Below are 14,699 nucleotides of genomic sequence, written 5' to 3'. Positions count from 1 at the left end.
TCTGCCTGTCTGTGTCCGGGTCAACTTCCACAGCCTAAAAACATCCAAGCTTGTAAAGGCATCCATTTTGCAGTCTCCTAGACGTTCAGCGCACTTCTGCCTCAGGCATTTCCAACGCGTCTTTAATTTCGCACGAGGACCTTCATTTCCATCCATACAAAATGATGTGAGCGCAGGAACTCACTGAGAGAGGCGGGGAGAGCCATGGAGGGTTGAGCGCCAACATTCTGCAAACCGTTCATCGAGATGCCATTGTCACGTGCAGCGCTGAGGCACATTTCCATTTGAATGGTTGTGTAAATAAGCAAAACGTTTGCTAACTGGGCCTTGTGAACTTCATCAAAGACGCCCACATAGTGAGCACATGTATTACAGTTTGGTGCACCATTGCAGAATTTGGCATATTGAGGAGGGTGGAGCAACAATCAGCGTCAATTCAGAACGTTACACTGAAATGCTAGAGAACTTTTTGCGGCCCCCCTGGAAGAAATGGATGTGGTGGACACCTGGTGTCAACAGGATGGAGCGACAGCTCATACGGCCTACGCGGAGATCAATGAAAGTTTTCCGGGAGATGTTTCTGGGGCAGCTGATCTCCCTGTGTGGCGATGTCGGGTGGCCTTCACGTTCCCCTGATCTCGCTCCGTGTGGGGCTCTCTCAGGTCGAAGGTGTACACACACTGACCTCAAAACCTTGAAGCCCTCAAGGATGCGATTCCCCCTGAAATGGCCAAACGAGCGTCCAGAAATCGTCTCGAAGAGTGCATCGCTAATGATGGCCACCACCTTGAAGACATCATTTTTAAAACACAGTGAAAAAAAATCTATTTTGTATACCCGCTCTTGTGTCGTAATGAATTTCATTTGTCTTGTAGTGTTTTTGTAGAATAAACGTTTGAAATGTGGTACTTCTTTTTGGCTCACCCTGTATAATCTGTTCACATTTCCAAGTTCACATATACCAATTCAATTAAATGATTTTTTCTTGTAACCTTTTGGTAGACTCTTTTTAAATTTTTTTTAACATTTTATTTAACAATATAAAAAAGTCACAATGGCATCACTACAGCCTTTAAGCCCAAACTTTAACCAGCCAGGGTGCTAAATAGCAGCCTGACGATTTACGATGGCAGTGATGAAATGCCTTGTATCTTATATGTTGGTTGTGCCAGTTTAGTAGTAAATAAATATATTCATCTCATTACAAATAGAGGAGTTGGTGGCACCATAAGTTGAGAAGTAGAGAGTTGAAGGTTCTGTGTACCGCCTGAACTGCCCTACACATGCCCATCACTTCATTCTCTTCTCTGTTCTTTACAGTTTTGCTTCATGCTCTTCTTTCATTGGCCATGTCTCACTCTCAGACATAACACAAAGTACGGCTCACAGAGTATTTAGAAAGTTCACCCTTCAATAGAGAAGTCAGAATGACACATGGCTTCCAGAACTCCTTCCCTGCCCCTGTCACCCTGCACATCCATCTCAACTTATCAACTAACTAAGACAGGTCCCCGAATTTCTCCTCCTGCCGATGTCTCAAATTACACTTTCAGCATTCTGCCTCACTTGCTGTCTACAAACAAATGTCGCACTTGCTGCCCGCAGATTACTTTTATGCATCCTCTTCCGACAAACCGTGCATTGGTTTCATTTTCTCCCAACTCTGCAATACACACCACATGGCAGTGCACCCTCCTTTTCCAAGCCTATTGTCCCTTCATCTTAAGCACCACCAAAAAAAAAAAAAAGTCTAACCTTAATTTTATGGGATCTTAAAAAAAAGAAAACAAAATACAATACCTGGCATATCCTATCAATGTTTTCTTCTGTGGGCATCACAAAATAAATGGCTGGTACATCAGGGATTGCATCTCGATCAGAGTGAAGTAATCTGAAAGAAAGAAATGACTTTAAAATGCACAAGAAATGAGCTGCATCAATGTTTTGATAATACAGTGATCCCCCACTATATCGCGGTTCAGCTATCGCGCCCCTGCTATATCACAGATTTTTCTGTGGAACATATCTAATTTTATGCGTACATTGTACACTACGGTAGACAAAGAGTTTCGTGTTACAGCACCCAGATGATTTCTTACAAGGCCCGTCATTGGCTGAAAGAGGAGACTCAACTAATCAGAGCGGGATTTTCATTCTCTTGGGCTCTGATTGGCTGCTGCTAACGTGATGTAATCGCACAAGAACAGCGAGCGTGGGTCCCCGACGGATCTCAGTTCTCTGCATATCGCGTACCTTGCTTGTGGTCCGATTGTTGTGGGCAAACTTTTTGTGAACTTTTCGTTTTGTTTTAAGCCCTATGATGGCTCTCAAGCGTCCTGCATCTTCTAAGCCTTCTGGTATTCGTGAGCCTAAGCGCCAGAGGAAGACCTTGACCATTCAGGAGAAGGTAAAACTCCTGGATATGCTTCGGGAAGGAAAGCGTTATGCGGACGTCGCTCAGCATGACAAATTTACATGTGTTTAAAGCATCTGGGAGGGGTATCTTAATGTTTATTTATATGGTCTTTCTATATCACGGATGGGTCTGGAACGTAACTTCCGCAATAGGCGGGGGATCACTGTAGTGTTATCTACTGACTTTATAAAGAACATTATGATGGTCTGCTGTGAAAGGAACTATACTGATCTTATTAAGGTGTTGTACCGTGTTAGCCATTATGAATGTGGTGAGAAGACAAGCAAAATGACAGCTTTTATTGGCAAACTAAAAAGTTTAATTTAGCGGTGGAGTAAAGAAGAAGGGAGAAGTGAGCACAACGAACAGCTGAGGAAAGTAAGGAAGTGAGTGAGGAGGCACCTGAGTGCGGGATTTTGTTAATGTATATAGGCAGGGAGCCAACCACGTAGTAGGAGCGCAGAAAAAGGAAGGGGGACCGGGGGCGGCCCTTGTGCGTTTCTGCCGTGAAATAAATCGTCTTAACGGAAATAAGGAATGAAACTGCCAAAAGGAGAGGTCAGTTCCGAAAGTTCCTTATGGCATAATGGTGAGAACCGCCAAAAAAGTCGAAAGTTTGTTACGGGGCACGGCGCAAAATGAAACATACTTAACGTCTGTAAGTACAGTGTAAAGGAGGAGCATGGGAAATTTGGGCTTCCTACGTATATTGGGAGTCGCAGTAATAGTGGGGAGGAGTTTCCCCCATCTATATATACAGTTTAGGGCACAGGTATCGAACTCCAGGCCTGGAGGGCTGCAGGTTTTCATTCTAACCCTTTTCCGAAACAGTGACCAGTTTTCACTGCTAATTAACTTCTTTTCCCTTCATTTTAGTAGCCCTGTTTTTAAGTCCTCTGAATTTATTCCTTTTTTATTAAATGACAGCCCAACAGAAATGAGATGTGAAACAAGCCAACAGATGACCAGCTAAACTGAGAATTCAAACTCCAACCAATCTCTTAATGAGAAGCCCACTCTCGCTGTTAATTAAACCCGTTATGTAATTCTATGGTTTGCCACGGCAGACATTTCAAAACTGTTGATTTTTTTGTTTTTTCTAAGAACGCCAATGTCAAAATGTTTTGGTGACCCGAGACATCAACCTTAACAAGACCTTCACCTTTACTTTCAGATATTGCTTGACGGACACAGATAAACTGGTCATGTGGCGGCTTGTTTGGCGGCTAATTAAGGAAAAAGAAAGAACAAAGGGGCCTGAGTCAAGTTAATTAAAACTTAAGGCAAAAGAAGTTAATTAGCAGCACTAATGGTCACTAATAAAGAAGATGGTTAGAATGAAAACCTGCAGCCACTGCAGCCATCCAGGACTGGAGTTCGACACCGTGGATTAGGGGCTACACCCGTTTCCCCCCAATAGGACATGAAACATAGCTAACTTCTGTAAGTACACTGCATGGAATGAGCAGGCGAAACCTCAGCTTCCCACCTTTATGGAAAGTGGGAGAATTAGTGATGAGTTAGTGAGGGCTTTGCTTTTTATATTTAGAGATTAGTGAAGGCTGTGGTGGGCTGGCGCCCTGCCCGGGGTTTGTTTCCTTCTTTGCGCCCTGTGTTGGCTGCAGCAGACCCCCCGTGACCCTGTAGTTAGGGTATAACGGGTTGGATAATGGATGGATGGATTAGTAAAGGGCTAAGCTGTGTAGGTGAAGACCACCATATTTACCGGACTCTCTTAGTCAGTTGCTGATTATAACAGTAAACAAACCCCAAGTTCTTTTTTTAATATCATTAACGGCCTACCTGTTGGTATTTTAGTATGTACTATATTTTTATAAAGCTGTAAAGACATTTAAGCATGCCTTTAAATGAATCATTACAATACTTACAAGTGCAAGGTTATGCCCATGTCCCTTAGTTCCTTGACAGCCAGCAAAGGAGAAATAATATCTTGTCCAAATCGGTCATAAATAAGAACCTGAAATAAATAAAAAAGGCAGAGTAAGAGTAGAAAATATTTGAATAGAAGACAAATCAGCATTTTAGAGTTTCACATGCGACAGTAAAAGGCCGCTGATCCAGCCACAAGTTGTGAGTTAATTGTACTGCATTTTGGTCACAGTCTACTGTAGTCACTCACAGGCAGATGGCACGCCTTGCTAATTTATCAACAACTAGCCACCGTACCTGTTGACGACACGTAACAAGTCAAGTCAAGTCAAGTTGGGGAGCAGGCACTGGTACAGCGCATTGTCGCACCCACCACACAACAAAACAGTGTGGGATCCCGGTTGGCAACCAGGCAGACACGCGGTCCAGTCCCACCATTCGGAAATGACCCTCTGTCTGCCACAGCTAGGTGTTAATTGGGTGACCTCTTGGCCTGGTCCAGTCACTTGGATCTGTACTGACCCCTACTCTCTTTTCTGTTTCTTTTTCCGGTTTCTTTGTGGTGGTGGCCTGCGCCACCTCCACCTACTCAAAGCTTCATGATGCACCAACAATGATGGACTGAAAGCCAGAAGTCTACGTGACCATCATCATCATGTCCTTCCGTGAGAACCCTAAATCCAAAGAGGACTGTCTCATTTATGTTAGGTAGAATGCCCAGAGGGGACTGGGGGGGTCCCGTGGCCTGGAATCCCTGCAGATTTTATTTTTTACTCCAGCCGTCTGGAGTTTTTGTTTGTTTTTTCTGTCCCCCCTGGCCATTGGACCTTACTCTTATTCGATATTAATTAATGCTGATTTATTTTGTTTTCTTATTGTGTCTTTTATTTTTCTATTCTTTATTATGTAAAGCACTTTGAGCTACTGTTTGTATGAAAATGTGCTATAGAAATAAATGTTGTTGTTGTTGGATCCTCACCAATGAGTCGGATCACGCTCGGGTAATCGCACCACATGGTCGGAGTGCCGTAACTGACGCTCGCTCACAATGCAGGTCATGTGCCTCACTTGGGACTCCATGAGCAACACAAAGTCAAACCAACTGTACCCAAGGATTCTCCGAAGAGCCACACATGAAGGAGTGCAGGCTTCGTCTCAGGTCACTGAATAGCGTCCACGTCTAACAAACAGGAAGCACCAGGACTCTAAAGACTTGGACCTTCGTCCCTTTACAGAGATATCAGGAGCGCCACACACCCCTTTCCAGCGACCTCATGACCCTCCATGCCAGGGGTTCTCAACGTCGGTCCTGGGGACCCCCTGTGGCTGCTCATTAATGTTTATTTAGTTAACATTTGTAAAATACAAAATAATTTTGACAAGAACATGCTACTTAACCCAAGAGAGCTCACAAATCCTGTTCACGTAATATCTCTGAAGTGACATCAAGTCGACTTTTGAAGGTCCTTAAAGCCTTACAGTTTACCAGACTACTTGGTCGCTTACTCCAAGTGTCTAAGATTCTTTGTCTAATGTTTGTGCAAAAAGGGGGACACAGTTGGAAACTTAACATTTCTGTGAAATCTATTCTTCACAAGTGTCCATCTGTGTCCATGTGCGCTTGCTGAACAATTTACTTTAAAGCAACACTTGGGACCCCCGTAGTAATTTCCCACATGACGTTAAGCAATTCAATCACGTCACCTCTGAACTGCCATTTGTTTAAACTAAAGGGGTTCAACTTCAGTCTCTCTTCACGGCCCAAACTCTCAGTCCTGTATCGGTCTAGTCGCTCTCCTCTGGACCTCCTCTGGTGCTGCTCTGTCTTTTCTGTGATATGGAGACCAAAAGTGCACACAGTACTGCAGATGAGGCCTCACTAGTGTGTTATGTAGCTTAAGCATAGCCTTCCTTGACTTGAGCAGATTAGTTAAAAGCCAATTCCCACATCTAAATCCATGATGCCAGAGTATTAAAACCCCTTACTGCTGTTAATTTCCCTGTCACGTAAATTAGGTTACTTAGCCTAAAATTGGGTGGCACGGTGGCGTAGTAGCGCTGCTGCTGCTGCCTCGCAGTAAGTACACCCAGGTTCGGTTTCCGGGTCCTCCCTGCGTGGAGTTTGCATGTTCCCCCCATGTTGTGTGCGTGGGTTTCCTTCCAGAGTCCAAAGACATGCACGTTAGGTGCACTGGTGATCCTAAATTGTCCCAAGTGTGTGTGTGCCCTGCCCGGGGTTTGTTTCCTGCCTTATGCCCTATGTTAGCCAGGATTGGCTCCAGCAGACCCCCCGTGACCCTGTAGTTGGGATATAATGGGTTGGATAATGGATGGCCTAAAATTACTACGGTCATTTCAGTCACAGTTTTCTTTAGTAAGTGGTTGACTAAGTGTGTGGTACAGGTGGTTTGTGCTGCTGCCTCAAGTATCCTGCGCGGTGGGCATCAATCCCAGGCCTGGTTATTGTCTGTGTGGAGTCTGCATGTTCTCCCTGTGGCTACTTTGGGTTTACCTCCCTGGCATGCTAACTGGCAATTTTAAAGTTACCCCTGCCTCAGGGTGGTTATACATGCATGCCACACTCAGAGCCGCGTCTTGCTTTACACCTGACGCTGCTGCTGCTGCTGCTGCTAAGACAGGCCTGGCAACCCACACACATCAGATTGGTACATTAGAGAATGTCGTGTAAGGGTTTCCCACTGTTTCCCATTACTGCCTTAATGTTATGGGTACAGGCAAACGCTCAACTGGCAGTGGAAGAACACTCTTAAAGCCAAAAACATGACCCCCTTTTTATTTCTTTTAGAATTTGACTTTGATAAGGCACTTTTACTAACCTTCCATACTGGCTCTGCTGCGGTGTTTTTCATCAGAGGAGAATTAAAATTTAGCATTCGCTTCAATGCGGCTGCAAAAAAAAAAATAAAATAAATAAATAAATAAAATGTCACTTATTCGTTTAGTTTCTCACATGGACTGTACACCTGTTGATTTTGGTTAAGAAGATGCAATTCATTTTTTTTTTAATTTTTACAATAAGCATTTTAAGAATTCATAATTCCACATTAGCTCTTAGGTGGTCAGAGAGTTGGGCAGTTAGAGACAAGAATGACCAAGCCGTGGTGCGCAATTCAGCCAGGGCATCACGCCAAACCCACTCTTCAATGACCACAGAGTGTCAGGGCCTCGGTTTTACGTCACATCTGAAGGACGGCTCCATTTTGTTCAGTCCAGTGTCCTCGTCGCTGCCAACACACAGAGCACAGGGTAAGCGCCCCCTGGTGGCCTCATTAATACCTCGTTCAGCAGCGACCCAAGCTCTTCCTAGACTGGCCGGGTCCAAACATGCGTAGCTTCAGGCGGATGGCCTGCTGTGAAGAGCAGGTGGGTGGCCTGGACGCTGATGTAGTCAGTTGAGGGAGGAGAAATAAGTGACGAACGCATTCAGAGTAAGTTAAAATTCCAGTTAAGATTACGATTTGCAGGGCGTTTCTTGTACTGATATTTACAATAATTACTTCTTCTTCTTCTTCTTCCTCTCTTTTACAGGTCCAAGTGGGGTCGATGTGCCTGATGAACCTTTGCCAAACAGTTTGGTCCTGCACCTCCCTTTTTCCTTCAGATCTTCTTTTACTTTATCCATCCACCTTTCTCTTCCCCATTCCCATCACTCTTTCGCCCACACATTTCTTTTCTTTCCTCATCACATGTCCATACCACTTCCACTTTCTTAGATATCTTCTCCCACTTTTGTTGTTCCTCTGACTGTCTCATTTCTAATCCCGTCCTTCATTAAAAGTATCTCCACAAATCACCACCCTTCTCATTTCTGCCACATCTAACCTCCCTTTACTGGCCGTGTCTCGGCGCCCATACTTCATTGCTGCCCTTACCGTAAACCTTCACCTTTCTTCTTTGTTCCATCCACACTGCACCCTGGGGGTTATCTCTGCATGTAATGTTCCATCTTGGGCTACCACTGAACCTCGATGTTTAAATGTATGAACTCATTTCAGCAGCTCTTCCTGCAGGCCGACTTCTGAATCTTGCAACATGGCTTTCTCAAAGCTTCATTTTAGTGTAACCCAATGTTCTGTCTATGCACTGATTTATCATTTCTATCATGGCTCCCCATTCCATACAAACCTGTTCTTTTTCTGGTTTCTCTGTGGTGGCCACCTGCGCCCCCAGCACCTGACCAGGGCGCCGTGCAGTCCTCACACTGACGGAGTGAAGGCCAGATGTCAGACGTGACCAGCATCATCACCCGATTCTTTCATGTGAAGCCTGAAGACCAGGAGGACTGATTGAGATCAGTTATGTTACTCTTGTGGCCTTGGAACCCCTGCAGATTTTGTTTTGTTTTTTTTCTGTCCTCCTGGCCATCAGACTTTACTTTATTCTTTGTTATTTAGTATTGCCTAATCTTATTTTTATATTTCTATTTTTTATAGACTTTTCTTTCCTCATCTTGTCAGGCACGTTGATCTCCATCATTTGTATGACAATGTGCTTTAGAAATAAATGGTGGTGTTGTTGAGTCCTGCTTGTCAGTAAACCTCATACATTCGGACTTCTTCCTATTTATCTTCGACCATCTCTCTTCCAAAGCGCTTTTCCATTCTTCCAACTTCATCTCCATTTCCTCGTTTGTTATAATGTTAACACGCAAAAAGATGAAGACTGGACTCCTTCAGTACTGTGTCTCTTAGGAGAGCCCTTGGGTGCCGCTGGTTTGACCCCGAAATTAGTAAGTTACGGCACTACTGCCATGTGGCACGATTACCCGAGGGTGATCCGGCTGATTGTTGAGGACCCGAGTGGCCGGACCAGGCCCCTGTCTGCAGTAGATAGAGGGTCATTTCTGGAGGGTGGGACTGGACCGTGTGCCTGCCTAGGGGGGTTGTCGGCCGGGATCGAGCCGTTTTGTCGTGTGGCAAGTGTGGCCGTGCGCTGTACAATGCATGCTCCCCACCCTGACCCGACCTATTTCTACCTCCTACCCCTCAACAACGAGGCGTGAACACATATTTCTGCCTCTTAAACTCAAACGGCACTTCGTTATGACATTCAGTTCTTACTGCACCAATTTACTAAACAGTCCAACAGCAACAAACGGGCTCGGCGGACAGAATGGCCTCCTATCGTCTGTCACAGTTCTCCAGCAGACATGTGTCCTTACCAGCCTGGTGTCCTCGGCCCACTTGACTACGGAGCTCTGGTTGTTGTTCTCTCTCCAGTCACTTGTGTGCAGGATGAGTCGTAATGGAGACAGAAGACAACCTATAGGTGCCCATGAATCTGAGAAAGTGTCCTGTACTTAGACGGAGAATGACAGAAAAGCAAGTCTGAAATTCCATAATGTAACAAATGGGTTTAACATTCATCAGTGTTCAGTTTCTCAGCCGGTATGCGAGGACGGAAGGCTGAAGAAAAAATCCAGAAATAGTCTTCTGACATGGAAACACAGGCGAGAATTAGCAAGAAAAGAGCAGACATGATGCTAGACGGGGTTCTCAAACTCTGCAGTGGCTACAGGTTTTCATTCTAACCCTTTTCTTAATTAGGGACTAGTTTTTTGCTGCTAATTAACATCCAACCCGCTATATCCTAACTACAGGGTCACGGGGTCTACCGGAGCCAATCCCAGCCAACACAGGGCGCAAAGGCAGGAAACAAACTGCGGGCTGGGCGCCAGCCCACCGCAGGCTAATTAACATCTTTTGAATTCATTTGAATTGACTTGTTTTTTAAGATTTGTTCCTCTGAATCACTTCATGTCTTTCCTTAAACAGAAATGAAATGTGAAGAGTGTGAACCAACAGAAGACCAACTAAGTCAGAGCCTCAAACTCCAACCAATTTCACTCCAACTGTCGCTTAATCAGGAGCCGATTTGTGCCGTTTACACAAGAAAACATGAAATTTGCCTTCTCATCTGCATCTAATATCAAGACAGAAAGAAATGAAATAAAACAAAGAGAGACAAGACAAGGTAAGGCAGTTTGATAATGTATATTCACACACTAATTGTTACAGGATACATATCAAACCTTAATCACCATCTCTGATATTCCTTATTAAAAAGCCGCATGGGACTAGGAAGAAAGGAGTTTCTCGAGCGATTTCATGAAGTTCTACGTGTAATGGAGTCAGTTGAGATTATCTCCGGTTTCTTTAGCAATGTCCTCTGACACACACTTGTCACATCATCTACATCAGTCCCAATAACTTTAGCTGCATGTTTAGTAATCTGCTGGAGCTTTTTAAACCCGTTCTTTAATTCCATGGCTTGTTGCTGCTCTCGTCGTGCAACGGCAGACATTTCTGAAATTGCGGATTTTCTCTTTTCTGAGAGCAACTGATAAAATGTTTTGGGAGCCTGAGCAGATCAACATCCCTGAGAGCTTCACCTTTCTTTATTTTCAGGGATTTTACGATGGTCACAGTTTGCTGGTCCTGTTTGGCTTGTAATTTGGGGTCTGAGTCTTCCAGAGCAAATCAATTAAAATGAATTCAAAAACAGGTCACTAATTAAGAAAAGAGTTGGAATGAAAACCTGCAGCCACTGGGGCCGCCCGAGGACCCCTGATGTTAAGATAACCAGCAGAGCATCTTCCGCACTTTTGTTTGCAGGGTACGTTGAAAGGACTTCGTCTCTGTCATTGAAATTCAAATGATCCTCGAAAAGTGTCAGCGGAATGGCTGAGTGTCTTGTAATGGTACTTTCTACTGCAGGGCGTATTTTGTACAATTCCCGAACAGATGTTTGATACCTGCCATTAATATTCGAAGCAGTAAAACTGGCAAGACAAAGGCACAAAAAGGCAAAACCCCGACGTAAAGCCCCCCTCTGGTTTCTGTCCCGGCATTCTTAAACAGCTGCCGGTCTCTCCAGACAAGTGGAAACAGAAAAGTGAAAGCTGTAAGAAGGGGACCTCCTGTTGTTAATGCACAACACCAACGCCCTTCTGCTTTTCTCGTTCCTTTTAAACTTTTAACATTTTTTTTGACAGGTGAAGAGCACCGACCCCCTTAACATCTCCTGGGGTTCTGCATGTAAATCCATACAAGCGCTACAGGCAATACCGGCTAGAAACGAAACCGTCACATTTCAAGTGGACGCCCACACCCCGACACCATCCGCTCGTCCACCTCCTGTCCGCCGCCCCTTAAAAAACACGACGTCGGCGCGAACAGCTGATCAGAAAAGCATTTCAAGCCTACCTGTCTGTTTTTCTCTGATGGACGCCGCCATCATTGCCGTGTCGGGGCAGTCGAGTGACGTAGCGCGGGATGACGTGGCGACGGGCGGCCGTGTGGTGTCACGTGACGCGGCGCGTGGCCACTGTTTAGGGAGCGCGCCCGGCTGACATTGGATGATTTGCTCAGCGCGGAGACGCTCGTGTGGGTCAACGGAGTGTTTGGTTATTTGGGGGATCCTTTTTACGACCACCTAGTAGTTCCAACTCGCGTTTTACGTTTCGGTGTACTAATATGGAGCTCTTCTGGGCCAGGGCAGCAGCCAATTCTGTACGGCGGGGCAAGCGTTTAACATCCACGGTCATTGTCAGCGCGATTAATGGGGTGTCCAAAATCAACCGGACCAAAACGCTGACGTAATCACCGGTTTAAAGGTACTCTGCAAGTGTCCGGTGCATCACATCCTACCACTGCCGTACTGTTTTTCATTGAGCAGTTTTTTTTATATAACTTGGTAGCTGTGGGAGCCACAAACGCCGAATTTCCAGCTGTTCACCTTAACGGCGCCGGGTCAATGCGCCCACCGCAACAGCGATGTAGATCCGCTTGTGAAATGATATATGGGGTGCCTGCTGCGTTCCTGCGTTAAAATCGTTTATTTTTCTCAACCGATTGTCAAGTTTGTATTATTTTTGGCCATGTCAGCATGTGTAACCAGTGTACACGGTGTATTGTGGGTAGACGTTTTATTATTAATAGCCGCCGGAAGCGCTGTGCTTTGCAATTATTTATTAAGCGGGCTCCTTTAGTCTGACTTACAACATTTGGGATTCGATTAGTTTTGCCGATTCGAATACATGCAGGTGAAGTGACCTGCGCAGGGTCACGCGGTTTCAGTAGTGGAATTAAAAGCTACAACGTCAGGATTTGAAGCCCAAAGCCGCCTTAAGTCACTACGCCCCCCTGCAAAGTATGAGCTACAATTAGGAAACCTGCGGTGGGCTGGCGCCCTGCCCGGGGTTTGTTTCCTGCCTTGGGCCCTGTGTTGGCTGTGATTGGCTCCGGCAGACCCCCGTGACCCTGCCGTTAGGATATAGCGGGTTGGATAACAAATGCAGGGGTCTCCAGCTCTGGTCCTGCCGTGCCACTGTGGCTGCAGGCTTTCATTCAAACCCTTGTCTTTATGACTGGCCAGTTTCTGCTGCTATTTATTTTCTCTTGCCCTTGGTTTTACTCGTCTTGCTTTAAAAGATTCAATCCTCTGATTTGCTCCAGAAATGAGAGGTGAACTGAGCCAGCAGATGACCAGCTAAGTCAGGACCTCAAACTCCAACCAGTTCCACTCAGACCAGTTTCTTAAAAGGACAAGTTCTTTTTTTTCGCAAACATGTATGCATTTGCCACACACAATTGGTTTCTAAAGTTAACCAATTTCTATAAATGTTAAATATCAATCTATTGATTCGTCACTTAACTTTGAGCTACACATTAGGTCTCTCTATCATCTCCGTAACGTTGCCCGCCTCCGTCCATTTCTGTCCTTGTCTGATACTCAAACTCTGCTTTGTTATTTCATAACGTCTCACATCGACTGCTGTAATTCCCTCTTCATTGGCCTCCCTGCATTCAGAGTCCTCACCCACACAAAGCGTGTTGCTCACATCGCCCCTGGTCTCTCCCAGCTTCACTGGTCACCGGTGCCATCAAGGATTACATTCAAGATTCTGCTTCTCACTTTCAAAGTCCTACATAAGCTTTGCTCCCCACACTCCTTGTCGCTGAGCGGGCATCTCACCCACAGGTCACACACACCAGACTCTTCCCCCCTGCCAGGCAGGTCCTTCACCGTTATGGTCCCTCTCGTCCTCGGTCTCTCTGAGTTTGCTCCTCTTTCTGCCCTTTTAAATCTCAACTGAAAACTTTCCTCTTCTGTGTAATTTTATTTTTTTACTCTGTATGTAAAGCGACCTTGGGTTCGTGAAAGGTGCTCACTAAATGTAACTCATTATATCTTGCCTGCACTGGCCCATTACATTGCAGTCTTTTGGGACATGGAGTAAAAGCTTAAAACCTTACCAAATATGTCAGACGACAGGCATTGAATATTGATCTGCACCATCTGTGTTTGAGGTGCACATTTTTTTTATTTAATATACTTTGTTAATTCCTGGGGTGGAGTTGTTTTCTCACATGACTTTTGGGGGTCAGAGTGCTGGGCCAGCCAATGTACAGCGGTCCTGGAGCACCGTTTGTGCTTTATTTTATTTTTCTCGTGATAAGGACATTGGTTTTCTATTTGCTTGTGCAGATTCTCACAAAAACACCAAAATATCTTCTTTTAGTTGCTCCCATTAGGAGTTGCCACAGTGGATCATCTTATTCTGGCACACCCATCACCTGCATATCCCCTCTCACCCCATCCGTAAACCTTCTATTAGAAAAGAATTTGAATGAAAACCTGCAGCCCCCCATCGAACCTGTTCAGTTTTCGCCAAAGAAACATACCGATGATAAGGTGACATCAGCTAACAGAACAGAGAAATCCAATACATAGTAGACATCAGAATAATAAAGGTTACAAATAAATGCTGCCTATAATAGTACTTTAGGAATTCCCTACCTCCTGAAATAAGAAACATCACCTCTTTCTCTCTTTTTAAGTCTAGACTAAAAACTCACCTATTCAAAATAGGAAAATGGAGAAAGTTATGTGGGATAAGCTATCTTGGAACTGTTTTATGATCTTGTAAATTACCTGCTTTTTATTTTCTTTTATTATTATTTTTTACTGTGTACGGTGTCCTTGAGTGTTTTGAAAGGCGCTTTCAAATAAAATGTATTATTATTATTATTTTACTTTAAACCCCGCATGTGGAAAATAACCTTCACTCAACCACAGTAATGTGCAGTTGTTATGTTTTGGCTTTTTTGTCCTTGTATTTTGTATTTTTCAGTTTGAATTATTTTATATGGTTATTGCTGTTACTAATGCTCTGTTCATTTACTTTATATTTTAATGTATTGTTTTTGTTAATGTTTAAAAATATTTGTGTACTGTTCACGTAAAGGCCGAAGTTCCCTGCCTTTTGTGGGCAGTTTGCCAAGAGGCGGAGCCACCTGCCCATCAATCAGTGTTGAGTGGCCACTCCCAGCCCTCTAAAGGGTGATGGGTAATGGAGTCCCTTGCCAGG

General features: G+C 44.6%; 1 protein-coding gene across 2 annotated transcripts in view; it reads right to left on the bottom strand.

The window, feature by feature from the left end:
• The window catches only part of scfd1 (sec1 family domain containing 1), a 181,024-nt gene extending 169,389 nt beyond the window's left edge, over nucleotides 1-11,635 (bottom strand). The window contains exons 1-4 of one of the 2 annotated variants that reach the window (XM_039741264.1): nucleotides 11,533-11,635; nucleotides 7,144-7,214; nucleotides 4,306-4,394; nucleotides 1,801-1,891 (exon numbers count right to left, since the gene is read on the bottom strand). In XM_039741264.1, coding sequence (XP_039597198.1) covers nucleotides 1,801-1,891; nucleotides 4,306-4,394; nucleotides 7,144-7,214; nucleotides 11,533-11,566 — 285 coding nt within the window. In that variant the 5' untranslated portion in view covers nucleotides 11,567-11,635. Of the gene's footprint in view, nucleotides 1-1,800; nucleotides 1,892-4,305; nucleotides 4,395-7,143; nucleotides 7,215-9,488; nucleotides 9,578-11,532 lie in introns of those variants that run through there. The other variant, XM_039741263.1, reaches the window with a different exon arrangement.
• Between the last annotated feature and the right edge of the window lie 3,064 nt (nucleotides 11,636-14,699).

This window comes from Polypterus senegalus, chromosome 18 (assembly GCF_016835505.1).
Source record: "Polypterus senegalus isolate Bchr_013 chromosome 18, ASM1683550v1, whole genome shotgun sequence".
Taxonomy (NCBI): Eukaryota; Metazoa; Chordata; class Cladistia; order Polypteriformes; family Polypteridae; genus Polypterus; species Polypterus senegalus.
Note: the sequence above shows the minus strand (reverse complement) of the source record. Positions and strands in the feature narration are given on the sequence as shown.